Below are 17,563 nucleotides of genomic sequence, written 5' to 3' on the forward strand. Positions count from 1 at the left end.
ATAGCTTATGAGTTGAAAACAATATAAAACTCATTATCAAACATTTTAGAACACCATGCCTTCTTTATATTACATATGATCTGGTATATAATTCTGAACCTACAAAAGACAGAGTTTATCTTGTTTCCTGGTATCAGGAAACTTATAATGGGGTTGCAGGGCAGTTGAACTTCTGGGTTACCAAAGAGCTAGCAATCTATTTTATCCATACTTTTTTTTTAACCAGTGGTACTTCAAATTCATTTTTAATGTTACGTTGATTTATTGCCAGGCATAGGACCCTCCAAGCAGCTGAGCCTAGTAGGGACAGTGTTAATGACTCTGCCATCAGCTTAGCAGCTGTTTAGAGGTAAGAATTTTGTTGTACCAATGTTGACACCCTGCCACAAAATACTTTTACTGACTGCTGCCCAGCTGGAATATGGCTCTAAAAACAGCTGGCTGGCTCTGGAGGCGGCTAGAGGAAAACATAGAGATTAAACTCTATTATATATAAGTGTGACTAAATGTAGTCTTTCCTTCCCAGAGGGGGAGAAAAAGAGAAGAGGAAATGCTAGCGTTTTTAAGAAACCCACCAGGCAAAGTCGAAGGAACATCTTACAGAAGTACTCTAACATAATAGAAAATAAGCATGATCCTGGACATTTGACATCAAAGATCGAATTTGATGACCATTTCACTAATTCCCATGTATCTACTGACCTTGATGATTTGTTATTTCTTGTGCTAATTCTGTAATATTTTTCATAAATTCTATTTCTCAATATGGTATTTAAAGTATAGTGATTTAAAATTCATAATAAAATAGTGATTTATAATGGGCTAAAGCCAGAACCTCCATTACAGTTCCAGAAACCAAACCTGTGATCTAACTTCTAAGCAAAGCCATGAATGGCAATATAGGGAAAAAAAATACATATATAAGAATATAATCGTGTTTTTACCATTCTTAATACTATTTGTGATACTCTAGAGTAAATAAAATTAACATCTAGCTCTTGAAATTGAGACACTTAGCTAGCATTGTTTAAATCCAGTCTATCCTTAAAATTGGTATCCTTTATACAGTCCAGAGGAGCCTGAAAAAATATAGCTAAGGGGAGTTTATTCCCCTAAAGTAACTAAAGTCATGTTATCCTAAAGTGGTATCAGTTAATTTATGACTATCAGAGTGGGTCAGACTCTAATCAAATTGTAGAAACATTTCCAAAGTGATTATTCAATCAAATGACTAACATGGTTAATTAGGAGCCATAAACATTGCTCTGAAGTTCATCAAAGTAATGACTTGCCCAGAAAAATTACTGCTAATTAAATTGCCTGCTGCTTTCATTTCTACCTTATCTAATAAAAAATCCAACCAATGAAGTTTGGCAGTACATTTTAACTTTTGCTAAATGCTCAACTAAGAACCAAACTAGCTAAGCTGTGACTTCAAAGGCAAATGTTCTGTGGCAGGCATTGCACACACATGCATTCATGTTATTTCATGGAATAAAGCTCACAAAATTCAGCAACAATAACAAACTGCACTTTAACCTTTGCACAAATGTTACTCTGACAGCGTGTTTATACTGTTCTATTATGTGTCCGTAGCTTACAATGTTAGGGTCATGAGCACAGCACTACGATTACAAATGGGCTCCTCGCCTTCTAACAGACCTGGTTTTTGAACCTCGGTTCTAGTATTTCATGGGAGTATGAAATTTTTGCTAGTTATATAACATCTTCAACTCTCAACTTCCACATCTGTAAAATGGGAATAATACGTGATATCCTTCAAAGGGTTGGGGAGAGGGACCATAAGGACAACATTTCACTTAATGCCAACAGTGAGGATTCAATATATGGTACTTATCGTTAATAACAAAAACTTTTTTAAAGATTTTTTATTTATTTATTTGCCAGACAGAGCTCACAAGTAGGCAGAGAGAGGCAGGCAGAGAGAGAGGAGGAAGCAGGCTCCGCGCTGAGCAGAGAGCCCGATGCGGGGCTCGATCCCAGGACCCTGAGATCATGACCTGAGTCGAAGGCAGAGGCTTTAACCCACCGAGCCACCCAGGCACCCCAGTAACAGAAGCTATTTTTAAGTGTCCCTCATGAGTGTTTAAAATAAGTAAACCACGGGTACTTAAAACTAAAAATAATTATGTCTTTATTTTTATATCTTTTAAGATTTTATTTATTTATTTGACAGAAAGAGAGATCACAAGTAGGCAGAGGAGCAGGCAGAGAGAGAGGGGTAAGCAGGTTCCCCGTTAAGCAGAGAGCCCTATACAGGGCTCGATCTCAGGATCCTGAGATCCTGACCTGAGCCAGAGGCAGAGGCTTAACCCACTGAGCCACCCAGGCACCCCTATTTTTGTATCTTAATCTGATGTTCTTAAAATACTTACTGAGAAGGCTGAACCTGTGGTATTTAAAACATATCGATTTAAAATTCATTATAAATTTACGATTTATCAGGTTTAAGCGAGAATCTCCATTACATTTTCAAAATATTTGGAGGTACTTCTTATGAGCTTCTATTTACAATGTTATGCCCCGATATTTGCTGCTAAATGGCTTTGGTTTAAAAAGTTTTAAATTCAGGGGCGCCTGGGTGGCTCAGTGGGTTAAGCCACTGCCTTCGGCTCAGGTCGTGATCTCGGAGTCCTGGGATCGAGCCCCGCATCGGGCTCTCTGCTCTCTAGGGGAGCCTGCTTCCTCCTCTCTCTCTCTGCCTGCCTCTCTGCCTGCTTGTGATCTCTCTGTCAAATAAATAAATAAAATCTTTAAAAAAAAAAAAAAAAAAAAAAGTTTTAAATTCAGGGGCGCCTCGGTGGCTCACTAGGCTAAGGGTCTGACTTTGGCTCAGGTCATGATCCTGTGTCCTGGAATGGAACTTGGTGTGTAACCCCATGTGGAGACCCACCTCAAGCCCCCACTGAGTCCTGTGCTCAGCGGGGAGCCTGCCTGTTCCCGTCTCTCTGCCACTCATGTTCCCTCTGTCTCTCTCAAATAAAAAAATAAAATGTTTTAAATCCAATCTATAATTTGAATTATGTAAATTTAAGACAAAGGATTTTGTATTATTTTGAAACTTATGGATCAAAAAGCACTACAATGTGACACTTAGCATGGGCCCAGTCAGCTTGCAGAAACTAAACTGCCCGTAATTTGTCACACATGAACTCGGGGGATGATTAGCTGATCTAATAGGCTACAAAAATTCAAAGCAGCAAAGCACTGTTGTCATTTTAATGCGCTAGTTAACATAGGGGCAGTTAAGAGTAGAACAGTAAACTAACACCCCGAATTATCTGATTTGACTAGTCTTCACTTTAGTAACACTGTGAAAACTGCCTTTAAATTAAGATTTTCAGGTATGAAACTAAAAAGTTAATTCTTCTGTCTCTTGCATCTTAAAGCCATATTGGGAAATACAGCACTGATTTGGGGAGCTTTACGGAAGCTTTGACCACAAAGGGGGGTTTTGATTTTGCACACTTGATAGAGCTACACACTGTTCCGATGGGCAGGTTTGCGTACTGTTGCCCAGTGGCGCATAAAGAATGGTCCCCTTCAGGGCACGGTTTGCCAAAAGCTCCTACGAGCTGTACTAGGTCAGATCAGAGACAAAATATTTGCCACGACCCTATGTCACATCTCTACACCTTGCTGAAATTGTTCATTATCAAATAGTGTGCGAGCCTGAAAATACTTGAATTTGCAAACTTTGAGCAAGGAGATAGATATCACATAGCTAATCAAGAAAATTATATTTTATAAAGTTTCCTGAAAAGGATGCTAAGGGGAGGAATTTTTTTTACGCCCATGTGATCTATGATAGAACAAATCTAAAAGTAATTAACTCTAAAAATAAGGCCCAGGATGAGTATGTCTAATTCACTTGAGAAAGAAGGCAAGTGGGATGGCACAAAAATGGAAGTTTTTTAAGACCTGTTTGCCATCAGTCACAAAAGCTCTACATGGATGTAATAACATCTTAGTCACTGAGCCTCCTATAAAAAAAGAAAAAAGTTGGAGTTGGCTGAAATCTTGAGATGGATGAATTTAGTATGACCTCATTCACACTTCGATGGGATCTTTTTCATTAGGATTCTTGGTAAACTGTGAATATAAATAATGTAAAATCTACAGAGATATTCTCTTCCACTACAGCTCAGAGACACAGTATCTATTGTTGATAGACTCTGAGGACAGAAAGAGTACCATGTCAGTCTTTATAATGTAGTGTTTGCAAGATATTAAAAAAAAAAAAAGTACTTTTATCTGCATTCAGGTTACTTTTAAAAACATAAAGGCTATGTAACATGAAGTAACAGCATAGAATAAAGACCACAAACTTCTCTTGTAAGCATGTGGGTTTCGGGGGGAAACAGTATCCTACACAAATAATGACCAGATTCAGGTTTAACTTATATGATCTAGCAGGCTGACAATTTTATAGGTTTTATAAGCCTGTGAGGTTATACTAAGTTAGAGTCAAAAATAAAATTGAGGTGAGACGAAATATAAGGACAATTGTAACTTTGACTGTTTACTAGATATTACTGAAACAGTTTACCAAAGCTTAGAAGAAAATATAAGAAAAGATGCCATTAGCTGCTAACATGGGGTCACAAGGGAATTCTGAAGAGGGGGACGTTTTGATGCTGAGTTTCAATACTGAATCGTTCCCCTTCTGGAATCTACATGATGTGAACCAAACACATCATGAATTGCTGTGTCTTCTCCCTTTCATCTCCTCTTATATCACAGCAATATTCAGATATTTATTCAACTTGCTTTGAACATGAATAATACTAGTATGGAGTTCTGTGTGATGGCTTCACTCCATCATCAGCCTAACAGTACAATATCTTGTTGGTCTTACACAATAGGACACTCTTCACGGAAGAATATCTCTCACTTTGCCTTATCCTCTAGCCTCTCATACACGGTACTTGTAAACATTAAAAATCATAATGTCACCTTATTCAAGGACTAGCAGTTTTTCAGGAAATCTCTAGTAGGAGTCAAGATAAAAATCAAACGGACAGAAATCCCTTAGTCTTGCCTGGACCCCTACTACTATAGATATGAGTAATTTTACAAACATAATCATATCTAATCCTCACAAAAACAGAAAGGTAAAGGAATTACATGCCCCTTTTTATAAATGAGGAGACGAAGGATAAAAGGTCCAACAAAACATGCTTGATCGGACAAAGAGAGTAAAGAGTCACCAGGCCCAGAATTCAGTGTGATGTTCCCAGTGTCATACAAAGTGGGTGGTTTTGTTTTTTATTGCTAAGAATAACAAAAACAGACGGGTGAAGCAGTGCACAGTGAAGGCCCACACACTGAAACAAAGTGTCCCCAGGATGGAATATTCCAAGATTCTTCTTGAAATTTAAGAAAATGGTCAATAAATGACAATGACACAGGCTCGTCATTCTCTTGGTTTTGTTTTGGTTGCTTTTCACATCTATCTCCGAATATCACTCCTTGTAAATGTTTCCAGACAGTATTCGAAGCAATTAACTAAAAAAATTCTCTTACATACACATGGAAAAAACCATAATCATCTATTTAATGTGATAAAAATTCCTTGAAAAGGTTTCAATTAAGTTATTCATGTGCTAGGTAAAAATATTTTATGGAAATAAAAAGTCTTCCTTTTCCTCTAAACTATTAAATAGTTAACTCACTGAAATATACAAATCCTATAGGTAAAAAAGAATTCTGTAACCACATTCTATACTTAAAAATCTACATTCAAATACTTTTTAGAAAATAAATAATATTTACCTTACCTCTCTTTTTCACATTCATGAAACACACATACGTGCACACGTGCACACACACACACACACACACACACACAGATCCAAATATGCATCCTTAAAACATTTAATTTCCAATCATAGTTGCCCATCTAAGACAGTTGTATGTTCATTTTGTCCCCTTGCAGAGCTGTTCTGGGCCAAAGCAACCTGATGATTTTCTTTAAAAAGAAACTAAAAATCCCACACTATAAACGTCCTCTCCCCTCCCCTTTTTAATTCCCTTTTTTGATGTTAGTACAAGTCACAAGCAGATTATCCCTCCCTTCCCCCTTTCCTGCCTGTAAAATCCAAGTTAGACAAACACTGTGTGGCTGAAATGACATATTTGAATGGAATTCAGACCCACCAGTTCCTGTTTATGTTTCTGATTTGAGAATGTTGTCTTCTCATTCACTATACATTCGGAACACTGCAAAGCCATAAATAGTGTTGGGTTACATGCAGGCAGAACCAATGAGCATTAATCATTACTTCCAGCCAACTGGCAAAAGCAGCAGCTGATGGAACACGACACCCTTCAGCTCTGTATAAATGGACATTCCAGAGAGTGAGAGTGTGTGTATGTGTGTGTGCGCCTGTGTGCGCGCGTATGTGTGTTTCCTTTCAGTCTCCATTTTATGAATGAAACTCCAGGCTCTATAGAGTCCATTCATGGAAGACAAATGCTTCCAGGGCTCTGCCCCCAGGGATCAATCAGTCATGGGTAAAACTGATATGATTGGTTTAAGACAGCCTTCAGCCTTCCATTACGGACTTAAAATGCAGTCCCTGTCCATTTGACCTGTGTTAATGCATAAAGAGTAAATCCAGACCATAGTCTCAATTCTCAAATCAAATCACTAGCCAGTGCCACTTACTGTAACTGTAGATTGAGAGCATATTTAAGTATTTCTTAGAAAAAGTGGTAGAGTACACCAGAGTACTGTTTTGGGAGATTTGCTATTTTAACTCAGAAAAATGAGGAGAACCCCTAGGAGGCACGTGGGCCAAGAAAAAGCAAAGTCAGGTTGAGAAGCCAATCCCGGATCTCTACTGGAATAACAAAATCAAGTAGAAGACACCACCGTCACTTTTCACAAGTGAAGTACCTAAAAATCGGAAATTCAGTGATCCACTAGTCCACAAAGCACTGGCTGAGGAAAAGAAAATCATCTTTGGATGTTAGAGAAACAGACAGAATGTTGACATTTTCCGAAGGATCAATAGCTCATTCCTTTAAATTCCCAAGTGATTCTCCAGTTGAATTTCTTGAAGCAATAGTTTTAAAGTTAGGATGGAAAAAAAAAAAATACGAGCCGCCATGTTTCAGGAGAAAATGTAGCCATAAGCAAATGATGCTTACTAATGGAACAGGGCCAAGGCTTGGCCTTTGGGAGTGTTAAATATCAGGTACAAAAAGCCAAAGTTCATGAAACCATAATCATCGCTGCACTGGAAATTAACTAACGATGGTAATGCTTAAAAATACCTAGAGTTTTTAGAAGGAAAAAAGCTATTTATGAGCAATTATGGGGATAATTTGTGAAGAGTCTGTCATATACCAAACAGTGTTAAACACATAATAGGTTTTATCTGCCATCTGCAACTCGGTCCTTGACTCCAGAGGGAAGAAACCGCTTCTCTCTTCCAGGGACGTAAAGCCACACAGGGAAAAGAGTTGCAGTCACAATCTCTGCATACATCTCCAAACAATTTCTCACAAAATCTTTACCATGCCTGTTGAAGAAGGGACAAGGAGAAATGTAAAAGATGCCAAGTCTTTGGCTTTAAACCTGTGAAGGACTGTCTACTGTGGCATCATGACAATTTAATATTTATCTTCCAATTTCTAACAACTGATTAATAAATGAGCAGAGAATACATAAAGTTACTGACATATTTTAGAATTCAAAATTGAAATGCCCGACATAGCCAATAATAAAGAATTCTATAATCTCCCAGCCAGAGAAAATATGGAACAGAGGCAAGACTACTGAAGGGTGAACATACATTGAATTATTAATTCCTAAATAACAGTCTTTATTCAAGGCTTTAACATTTTCTTCTTCTCTTTGAGGTGGTTCAATAGATATGTAAACAAAAGATGAAATTAAGCTCAATATTTTCAAATGCATTATTTCATATTTGTAATATTAAAATTATAATTACTGGCCATAGGACCTTCCACTTTAGAGATGAAGAAGCCTGCTAGTTTATGGAAAGCCTGGGTGTTTTGTTTTGTTTTTAAAGATTTTATTTATTCATTTGACAGAGAGAGATCACGAGTAAGCAGAGAGGCAGGCAGAAAGAGGCAGGGAAACAGGCTCCCTGCCAAGCAGAGAGCCCGATGTGGAGCTCGATCCCAGGACCCTGAGATCATGACCCGAGATGAAAGCAGAGGCTTAACCCACTGAGCCACCCAGGTGCCCCAAGCCTAGGTGTTTGAAATAAGTATCAGGAGGGGTGCCTGGGTGGCTCAGTCATTAGGCATGTGCCTTTGGCTCAGGTCATGATCCCAGGGTCCTGGGATCGAGTCCCCCATTAGGCTCTCTGCCACTCCCCTGCTTGTGTTCCCTCTCTCACTGCCTCTCTCTCTGTTAAATAAATAAATAAAATTTTTAAGAAAATAAATAAGTATCAGGAGCTCTTACTCCCTCTGTTCCATCTGACTTCCATTAGCATTTTCAACAGTTTCCTTTTGTAATCACTGCATTCCTTGTGTTTCTTGAACAATATGTTTGGTTGTTTACTTATGTGTAACTCAATTGTTCAGAAAAGATGTGAGAAAATTTATTAGAATATATACATGAGGTCAATTTCTCTAAAATATGTATCTCCTCTTGTAAATAAATAATAAAAATCATTTAAAAAATAGTAAACGCTGATGACAAAATTTCTGAGATACTACTCTGGTAGTAGTAGTAACACTCATTATAGTAATAGTTTCTAGATAAACTACTAGGTAATGGTGGTCTTCTGAATTTTGTTCCCTTGTGTTCACTTTTTTGAAATTCTGTGTAAGTACAATCAGTTGATCGAGGTCCTGAAGAATCTTTTCCAAACTCACAAAGCACTGTTTATTTCTCTTTCTATGTAGCTGCAGAAAATAATTATGTTCATCTTGCTCTGTTCTCCACTGATTCCAACCTGTAACTTCCGCTTTAAAACCTTATTATAAACTTTGCAAGGCGAATCCTGAGCAAGGCTTACTAGAAACAGCATTAAAAATTACTCGACTACTTTTCCTATGATTTGACTAAGATGAGTAGCCACCAACACAGCAAAAACACAGAACAACAATGACAATGGAAAAATTTTCCTCCCTGGGGCGCCTGGGTGGCTCAGTGGGTTAAAGCCTCTGCCTTCGGCTCAGGTCATGATCCCAGGGTCCTGGGATCAAGCTCCGCATCGGGCTCTCTGCTCAGCAGGGAGCCTGCTTCCTCCTCTCTCTCTGCCTGCCTCTCTGCCTACTTGTGATCTCTGTCTGTCAAATAAATAAAAAAAAAAAATAAAATATAAAAAAAAAAAATTTTCCTCCCTTGCCATTTTAGAAACCCAAGAGTATTTATATTTAACTCTCTTGTTTAAAGGGCCAGCTTGGGCCTCTATGAGTACCAGATAAATTTATCAGCTCTGACAGCTGAAACTAGAACATAGTCTTAGTTTTCACGTACTTAACATGAAGTAAATATGTCTTCAGTGTTTATTTCATTACTTCTCTGCCTATATATGATTTTTCTACATGCTAAAAACCAAAATCTTTCTTTAAATGTATAAAGGTTTGTCTCTTGGCTTTTTTCGAAGCCCTAAGGTGACAAGAAGGATATGGGGAAACTTGGGAAGGCTGCTTGGGTGAAGAATGGATTTAAAAATGGAGGATGGAAAAGTCCTACCATCTTCTCCCAAATGTAAGCTTCCTTATATCTGTTTTATATAATGCAGTTCCTCATAAGCTTTCTGGTGAAAAATGGATTCAGCTGATAATAGATTGAAAATGACTGCTCTAGTTAAATTCTAAGCCTTTGAGAGCTATCAAAAAAATTTTTTTAAGATTTTATTTTTAAGTAATCTCTATACCAGACATGGGGCTGGACCCTGTAACCCCGAGATCAAGAAGAGCTACATGCTCTACTGACTGAGCCAGGCAGGCACCCTGAGCTACCAAACATTTTAACAAAGAATAGGTGAGACCCAATAAGAAGGCTCAGATAAACTCAAATTTCATATACAATCCAAGCATTTTAGAGCTTGATGAGAGCTGTTAATTAGCTACCTTTTCCTTCTAATTATTACTAAGCCTTTTCCAGAAGACCTATTATGGTAAGTCACTTTCTCGACAATCTCAACTATTGACCATGTTTATGTTATTTTTTTTTTTTAAAGGAAACAGAATGCATTTCAATCCTAAATGTCACTGGAGGTCCCATATTTTCCTGTCTTACAACAGTGACCACCTCATAACTGGAATAAAATTTGGGAACCATCTAACGTAAAGGAAAAAGCACACCTCAGGTCTCAGGGCAGACCTTTTATTGTTCTCAGGGAGAACTTGGACAAAGCACAGGAAAACTTAATCCAAAAATTAGAGTATAGGATCAATAATATAGTAAGAAATGGTGGATTAGGGGCGCCTGGGTGGCTCAGTGGGTTAAGCCTCTGCCTTCAGCTCAGGTCATGATCTCAGGGTTCTGGGATCGAGCCCCGCATCGGGCTCTCTGCTCAGCAGGGAGCCTGCTTCCTCCTCTCTCTCTGCCCGCTTCTCTGCCTGCTTGTGATCTCTCTCTCTGTCAAATAAATAAATAAATAAATCTTAAAAAAAAAAAAAAAGAAATGGTGGATTAAGGTACTTTGGACAACTATGTAGAAAGACAGTGGTGAGCCGTATACTAAACCAAGAAAATCTGGGTTCCAGTTTTGACTATTTCACAATATCTGTGTACCTGGAGATAAGTTAATAGGAATGAGCCTCAGGCATTTTTTTTTAAATTTTTATTTATTTTTTAAATTTCTTTTCAGTGTTCCAGAATTCATTGTTTATTAAGAGGAAACAGGTTCCCCACTGAGCAAAGTGCCTGATGCAGGGCTCGATCCCAAAACCCCGAGATCATGACCTGAACTGAAGGCAGAGGCTTTAACCCACTGAGCCACCCAGGCGCCCCAAGCCTCAGGCATTTTATCTGTACAGTGGCGATGTGGGAAAGGAATATGAACTAGATGATCTCTAAGAGCATTCAGTTTAAAAATTTCTAATCCAGCTTTGCGCAGTGGCAGTATCGTAGCCAATGAGGTTTATCCGAGGCGCGATTATTGCTAATTAAAAATTTCTAATCCTGTGAAACAACACTTTGTGTCCATTTCCCAATTTAAAATCAGCGTTCACAACCTAGGCCACCACATACATGTCACACACCTCCAAACTGAAGGAAGGCCTCATCAGTACCAGCAGAGTAGCGCTACAAAACACCAAGAATAAACACAGAAGCCTTTCTTCAGGAGATACATGATGTCAGCTTTCTCCACTACCCTCTCCCTCTACTTCCTCCTCTCCTGAAGTTCAAGGCTTGTCTGCCATTTTCTGATTTAAGCAACTTTCTTCCTGTCCTTGAAAGCTCTGCTTCCTCCCCCCACCCAGCTCTTAAACTGCTCCATCCCCTGGCTGGGAGGCATCTTTTAAACTAAGTCAAGTGACAGAATAGACCCTGAGGGCTAAAAATATCTTATTCAAGTACTACTCACTCCCAGCCACTCTTAGGTTGAGATTTTCAGTGTATCCCCAAATGCAGAGGAACAAAGCACTAACTGTGGATTGCAAACACCATACAGGGAGGAACAGGAGATCAGTAAGGACCGTATTAATTCTGCTCCCCCCTCTAAGGCAGTCCTGAGTACAAACTAATAGCAAGTCAGTTAGGTTTGCAACATGTGGGACTATAATATCCTTTTCTTAGCACTCTTTTCACTTAAAGGACTGATGTGCTTAATCTGGACACTTTTTTTTTTTTTTTTAAGATTTTATTTATTTATTTGAGAGAGAGACAGTGAGAGACAGCATGAGCAAGGAGAAGGTCAGAGGGAGAAGCAGCCTCCCCATGGAGCTGGGAGCCTGATGTGGGACTCGATCCCGGGACCCCGGGACTCCGGGATCATGACCTGAGCCGAAGGCAGTTGTCCAACCAACTGAGCCACCCAGGCGTAATCTGGACACTTCTAATACTCCCAATAGCTTGATATTTTAAAATATAATACTTATTCTGTCTTATTAGAAAAGTAGTACCTAAGCATTATTAAAATGCAAAGCCCTTTACAGACAAAATAGAAACTGCCTAGGATTTCATCACCCTCTAGAGCCACAGGATTGCTGCATTGGGTCTTATTTTACATGAGTCATATATTACAGTATGTATGTACGCACATTACAGTACAGTACGTATTTACAGTCATACATACAGTAAAAAACTTTTTTTACTCAGGTTTCCTTTCATTAAATTTTTAAAAAGGTTTTATTTTTAAGTAATCTCTATATCCAACATGGGGCTCAAACTCACAACCCTGAGATCAAGAGTCACAAGTTCTACTGACTAAGCCAGCCAGGTGCCCCTCATTAATTTTTTTTTAAACCTGACCTCAAATGCCTACATAATATTCCTCTAATGGATAGCTATAACTTATTCTTCCTTTCAGTTACTATATATTGGTAACATTTCTCTCTCCCTCAAATATTCGATGTGCCTTCCATTCCTTAACATAATTTCCAGGGTGAAATGACCTGGTCACAGGGTATGGACAATGTGTGCTGATATTTTCTTAAGCCAAACTTTAGTTTCATGTTTTTCATGTTCCCACCACCACCCTAAAAATACTACCATATAAACCATCCCCCCTCCAAAAAAAAAAAAAAAAAAAAAAAGAAGAAGAAGAAGAAGAGGAGGAAGAAGAAGAAAGAAAGAAACAAAAGACCAACCAATCAACGAACACAAAAATATGTTGCTCTGAATATATAAAATATTTGCCTCCTTGGGCACTGCAAATCTGTAAAACCTCATGTACAAACATGAAAATGGGAAAGTAACTATAATTCTATGCAAGCGGGGCTCTGCATAAGGAAATCCCATGCAAGCCATCAATGCATGTTCAATTAATATAGTCACTTGGCCATTTGATCAAGAAAGAGAAAATCCCAGTGGATTTGGGAGCCGGCACCCAACTAAAAGAAACCTGTGTGCTGCTTTGTGCAGTACCCTTAGACTAGAGAAGATGAGAAAGAAAATAAAAAGATGTGATTATCTAGAACTTAATATCTTTTTTTTTTTATTTTTTTTTTTTTAAGATTTTATTTATTTGACAGAGAGAGAGAGAGAGGAGGAAGCAGGCTCCCCACTGAGCAGAGAGCCCGATACGGGGCTCGATCCCAGGACCCTGGGATCACGACCTGAGCTGAAGGCAGAGGCTTTAACCCACTGAGCCACCCAGGTGCCCCTAGAACTTAATATCTTAATATAATCGTCACAACACTGTACTGGGTCACCAACTTGGCCCTAAATACCATTTTTTTAATCTTCTCAGTGTCGTCTGATCCAGGTTTTCTTCTCTTTTCCTGAATAAAAATTTCTACTCTACTAACATAATATTTTGCATTTTTTTTTAGCTTAAATACTCAGCAGTTGAAATTGCATTCCTGTAATTATAATTATAACTAATAGACCTTCCATTTCCCATGTCATAATTAATGTCAGGCTTTATTAGAGCATAATCATGCTGCCTTTTCACTTACAAAGCTTCTTTTATTTTCACAACATTTGTGTTATATTGAATTAAGCAATAAAGAGTTCTAGAGGCCTTCTGAAAGGAAAACCTTTGGATCACAGATGCTAGGTAAACTATGAAACGTTTTTGCATTGTTTTTAAATCACACAAACTAGTTTCTAATGTCCCATTTGCTCAACATCAGTAAGTGAACCAAGAAATCAATGATCCAGCGATAAATACATTAGGTTCCCTAAAAAGATTATTTAATGTGCTCTCAGCAAGGATGAAAGAACTAATGACCACAAAACAAAATATCTGGAGCTCATACTTGTTGAGATCGATCTATGAATGTATGACATATGCAGACTCATCAACTCAAGGGCAGCAACTTTGTGGCCAGGGAAATAGATTATGATACATGCATATTAATTTTTCACAGGCCCTGGTTACACACTGTTACTGAAGGTTTTTTAGACCACAACCAAAAGACACAAATTTACAATTTAACTATTCAAACAAGCCAGAACTATATCCTATTGGCAATACTGAAATTAGAATTCAAAGGTGCCATACAACTTCTTTGACAATCTGCAATAGAATTTAGAGGGAAGAATAATTTAATATTATTAAAATTATAAATAATAAATTTATATATAATAATAATAAAATTATAAATAAATAAATTATTATTTAATATAAATTAACAGTTTCTCAAATGTTAAACAACTATTCGACACGCTGTTTGCAAGGTATTATGGTACACTTAACAGAAGACATGCCCTCGTTCCCTTTAAAATAGGATACTAGACAGAACGATTATGTCCCCCACAATTCACCGTAGATGTCCTAATGCCCAATGTGATCGTATTTGGAGATGGGGCCTCTGAGAAGTAATAAGGGTTGGATTAGATCATGAGGGGGGCCCTCATGAGATAATCAGTGCCCTTATAAGAAGAGGAAGAAGGCAGAACTCGCTTACTCTCTCTCTGTCACACAAGGACACAGTGAGAAAGTGGCCATCTGCAAGCCAGGAAGAGGGTCCTTCCCAGGAATTAAATCCGCCGGCACCCTGACCTTGGGACTTGTCAGCATGCAGAACCGTGAGAAATAAATGTGTTGTTGAAGCTTCCCAGGCATTGGTAGTTTATTAGAGCACCCTGAGCTAAGCCATGGACTATGTTTTTCAGCTACATCTGTGCTTTGGAGCGTTGGACACTGACAGACTCTGAAGTTCGTATCACGTATGGTCCACCAATAATGCATCTTCTCAAGAAGAATCACACACGCTCCACACCATGTTATACATAATTTTACATGTAACATAAATATGAGGAAAAGAGATTTATATGGAGCTAACCACAGAATCAAGAAAATGGTTTCAATGTCAATCTTGCTAGATGATACACATAAAAACATTTCTAGAACACGTAGATATTCTCTAAATGCTATACTTTATAAGTCCTTTTGAATACATTATTTGGGCTATTTTATATGTATTTTCTATGTAAAGTTTCTTGAAGTCATGGTGACTTCAAAAAACTGTGCAGCAAATAAAAATATGGTTTGGGGGGAAAAGATTTGAAATTTACAGAGAAAAATGAATCCCATCTATAGTAAAATCCATTATATAACAGGGTTCTTAATGATGGATGGAAACTATGGAAAAATATACAAAATTCTAAACTGAAACCACTATGGTACATTTCAGGTATATTTAGTCTCCGAATTACAGAGCATGAGAGGCAAGCATTCAAATAAAGGCCCTCATGCCATATGTTTAAATTTTTTAAATTGTAAACCAACCAACAAACAGATAAATAAATATGTTTCCTCCTCCCGTGCCTTGGAAATATATCATTTGCAACAACTGGAAGGCCACATAGACTTTAGAATTTAGAATTTGAGGAAATCTCTCAGATTAGCCCTAGAATAGAACGGCAGGGGATCAGCTTCTATTCTAGTCTTTGAGACCCCGGCTCATGTCGCTTCCTGTCTCTTTTCCTATCCCATAACCCCACACTGCACCACCTAGCATGGGGGGCTCAGGCAGGCCCATGGGTGCATCCAAACTCCATCCTCATTCAGCTACAAACAGCTACTCGGTGGCTATTTCCTTGGACCTCAGAGCAGACACAGGAGCAGTATGTTCTGCCTTCACAAAACTGAGCCTGGGATGCGACTGCTTGGGCTCTGGAAGTGGACTTAGGGCCCCTAAGGCAGGGAATTCATGGGTCCTTGGTAGCTGGTGCTCTTTCTAAAGGTGGAGGCATGACCTCTGAGTAGGCAATATCTTGGACAATCCTTTGAACTTCTTGCCCAAAGAAGAAGGATGGCCAAAGGAAGACTCTGAGCTATAGGGTTCCCCTTTTGCTGAACTTCAAGAGAAATTTTTAACAAAGCAGGTGACTTTATGCAAGTTAAAAACACAAATTAGAGACAATATTCTTTCCTCAGGTAGAACAGATAGAAAAACTCAGCAGTTATTCCTAGAGAAGCAAAGGTTCCTCACAAAGAAAAACCATAACGTTGCATTTCAACAAGAGGAAATTACATTGTTTTCAAGTATTTCCAAGTCCACAACCATCTTTTCACCAGTTATAATAATGTTAAAATGTTCTGTAAGAACATGGTGCCCTTCATATAAATATTAGCTTTTATTTCATACTTTCTTTCAAAATTCCTGAGAGGTCTGAAAAGCAGACATCCTGATTTTGCCATTATAACGGGTGAAAATGAGACGAATTAAATAATTCTTCTCAAGTCTGACCGAAGTTGGTGATAATATTTGTAACTGATTTACATTTCCTTCCTTTCAGAAGACCCCCTTTCTCCATCTTGATATGATGTGGGGGCTTTCTGGTACAGTGAGACCAAAAGTAAGCTCTATGAATAAACCATTTTGAAACCCAGATATTGTATTTTTGCTTTTCTTCTTCTAATATGTAAGAATCCTTGCTTTTGGACCACCTTTACTGCCATCACTAAAGGAAAATAACAAACAGTTATAAGCAATGAATGAGCCAATACAAAAGAATATTACTTTCTGGAAGCACTGTTATTATGATTGCTCCAGTAGCAGCCAGAATCAAGAAAAGAGTTACAATGTTACTCTCTTGGACTAAGAGTGTGCCTAATTTTACAAATTACACCTTTCTCTGGACGGGTTTCATTTCTAGGCACTACGTCAATCATCAGCTCAAGCCAAAATGGTTTGATAGTCCAACTTCACGTAGAAAGACTCAAAGAAGGGATAAAATCAGAAAGATTCCACACCAAATGGTCATGAGCTACCCAATCTGACGCCAACATTAATCAGAGTGACAGACTAGCAAAAAGATGTCTTAAATGTAACGTAAAGTATGGGCCTACCTGAATCGTATGCAAAGTCTCTGGGTTCCTGTTTAATCATCAGAGGAGGAGGGAAGCTTTGGCTGGCCGCACCACCAACCATGGTGTTGTGTTCATACACCGGGTCGTGGTACTCCTGCTTAAAGCCTTGAGGTGGGAAGGGGATGTTTGGCTCAGACATCTGCCGTTGGTACATAGGACGTCCTTCCCTTGGCATTGTCGGCAAAGGAGGAAAAGAATTACAGGGTTCAGATAGCTGGCGGCGAAATCTGGGGAATAAGAGAGCATGTTTTAAATAAAAGGGTAACGAGGAACACTCCTTAAAATATTGCTACAGTTTCAACTGCTTTGTTAATGGGCATGATACCAACTGACCCGAAGTGCAAATCTTTTTTAAAAAGATTATTTATTTATTTATTTATTTATTTTTCTTGGGGGTAGGGAAGAACAAGAGAGGGAGAGAGAGAGAATGAGCAGGGGAAGAGGCAGAGGGAGAAGCAGACTCCTGCTGAGCAGGGAGCCTGATTCGGGCTCCATCCCAGGACTCCAGGATCATGACCCAAGCCAAAGGCAGATGCTTAACCAACTGAGCCACCCAGGTGCCCCCGAAGGGCAAATTTTTAATAAGGACTGGATTTCTCCTTCCTAGGTCAGTA

General features: G+C 38.5%; 1 protein-coding gene across 5 annotated transcripts in view; it reads right to left on the minus strand.

Annotated features, from left to right (window-relative positions):
* Window positions 1-17,563, minus strand: part of LOC111147307 (ETS variant 1) — a 92,731-nt gene that overhangs the window by 18,860 nt on the left and 56,308 nt on the right. For all 5 annotated transcript variants that reach the window (XM_022503282.1, XM_022503281.1, XM_022503284.1 and 2 more), the window contains one exon: window positions 16,929-17,176. In XM_022503282.1, the coding sequence (XP_022358990.1) occupies window positions 16,929-17,176 (248 nt within the window). The remainder of the gene's footprint in view (window positions 1-16,928; window positions 17,177-17,563) is intronic.

Source organism: Enhydra lutris, unplaced genomic scaffold, assembly GCF_002288905.1.
Source record: "Enhydra lutris kenyoni isolate GAN:26980312 unplaced genomic scaffold, ASM228890v2 scaffoldscaffold16, whole genome shotgun sequence".
Lineage (NCBI taxonomy): Eukaryota > Metazoa > Chordata > Mammalia > Carnivora > Mustelidae > Enhydra > Enhydra lutris.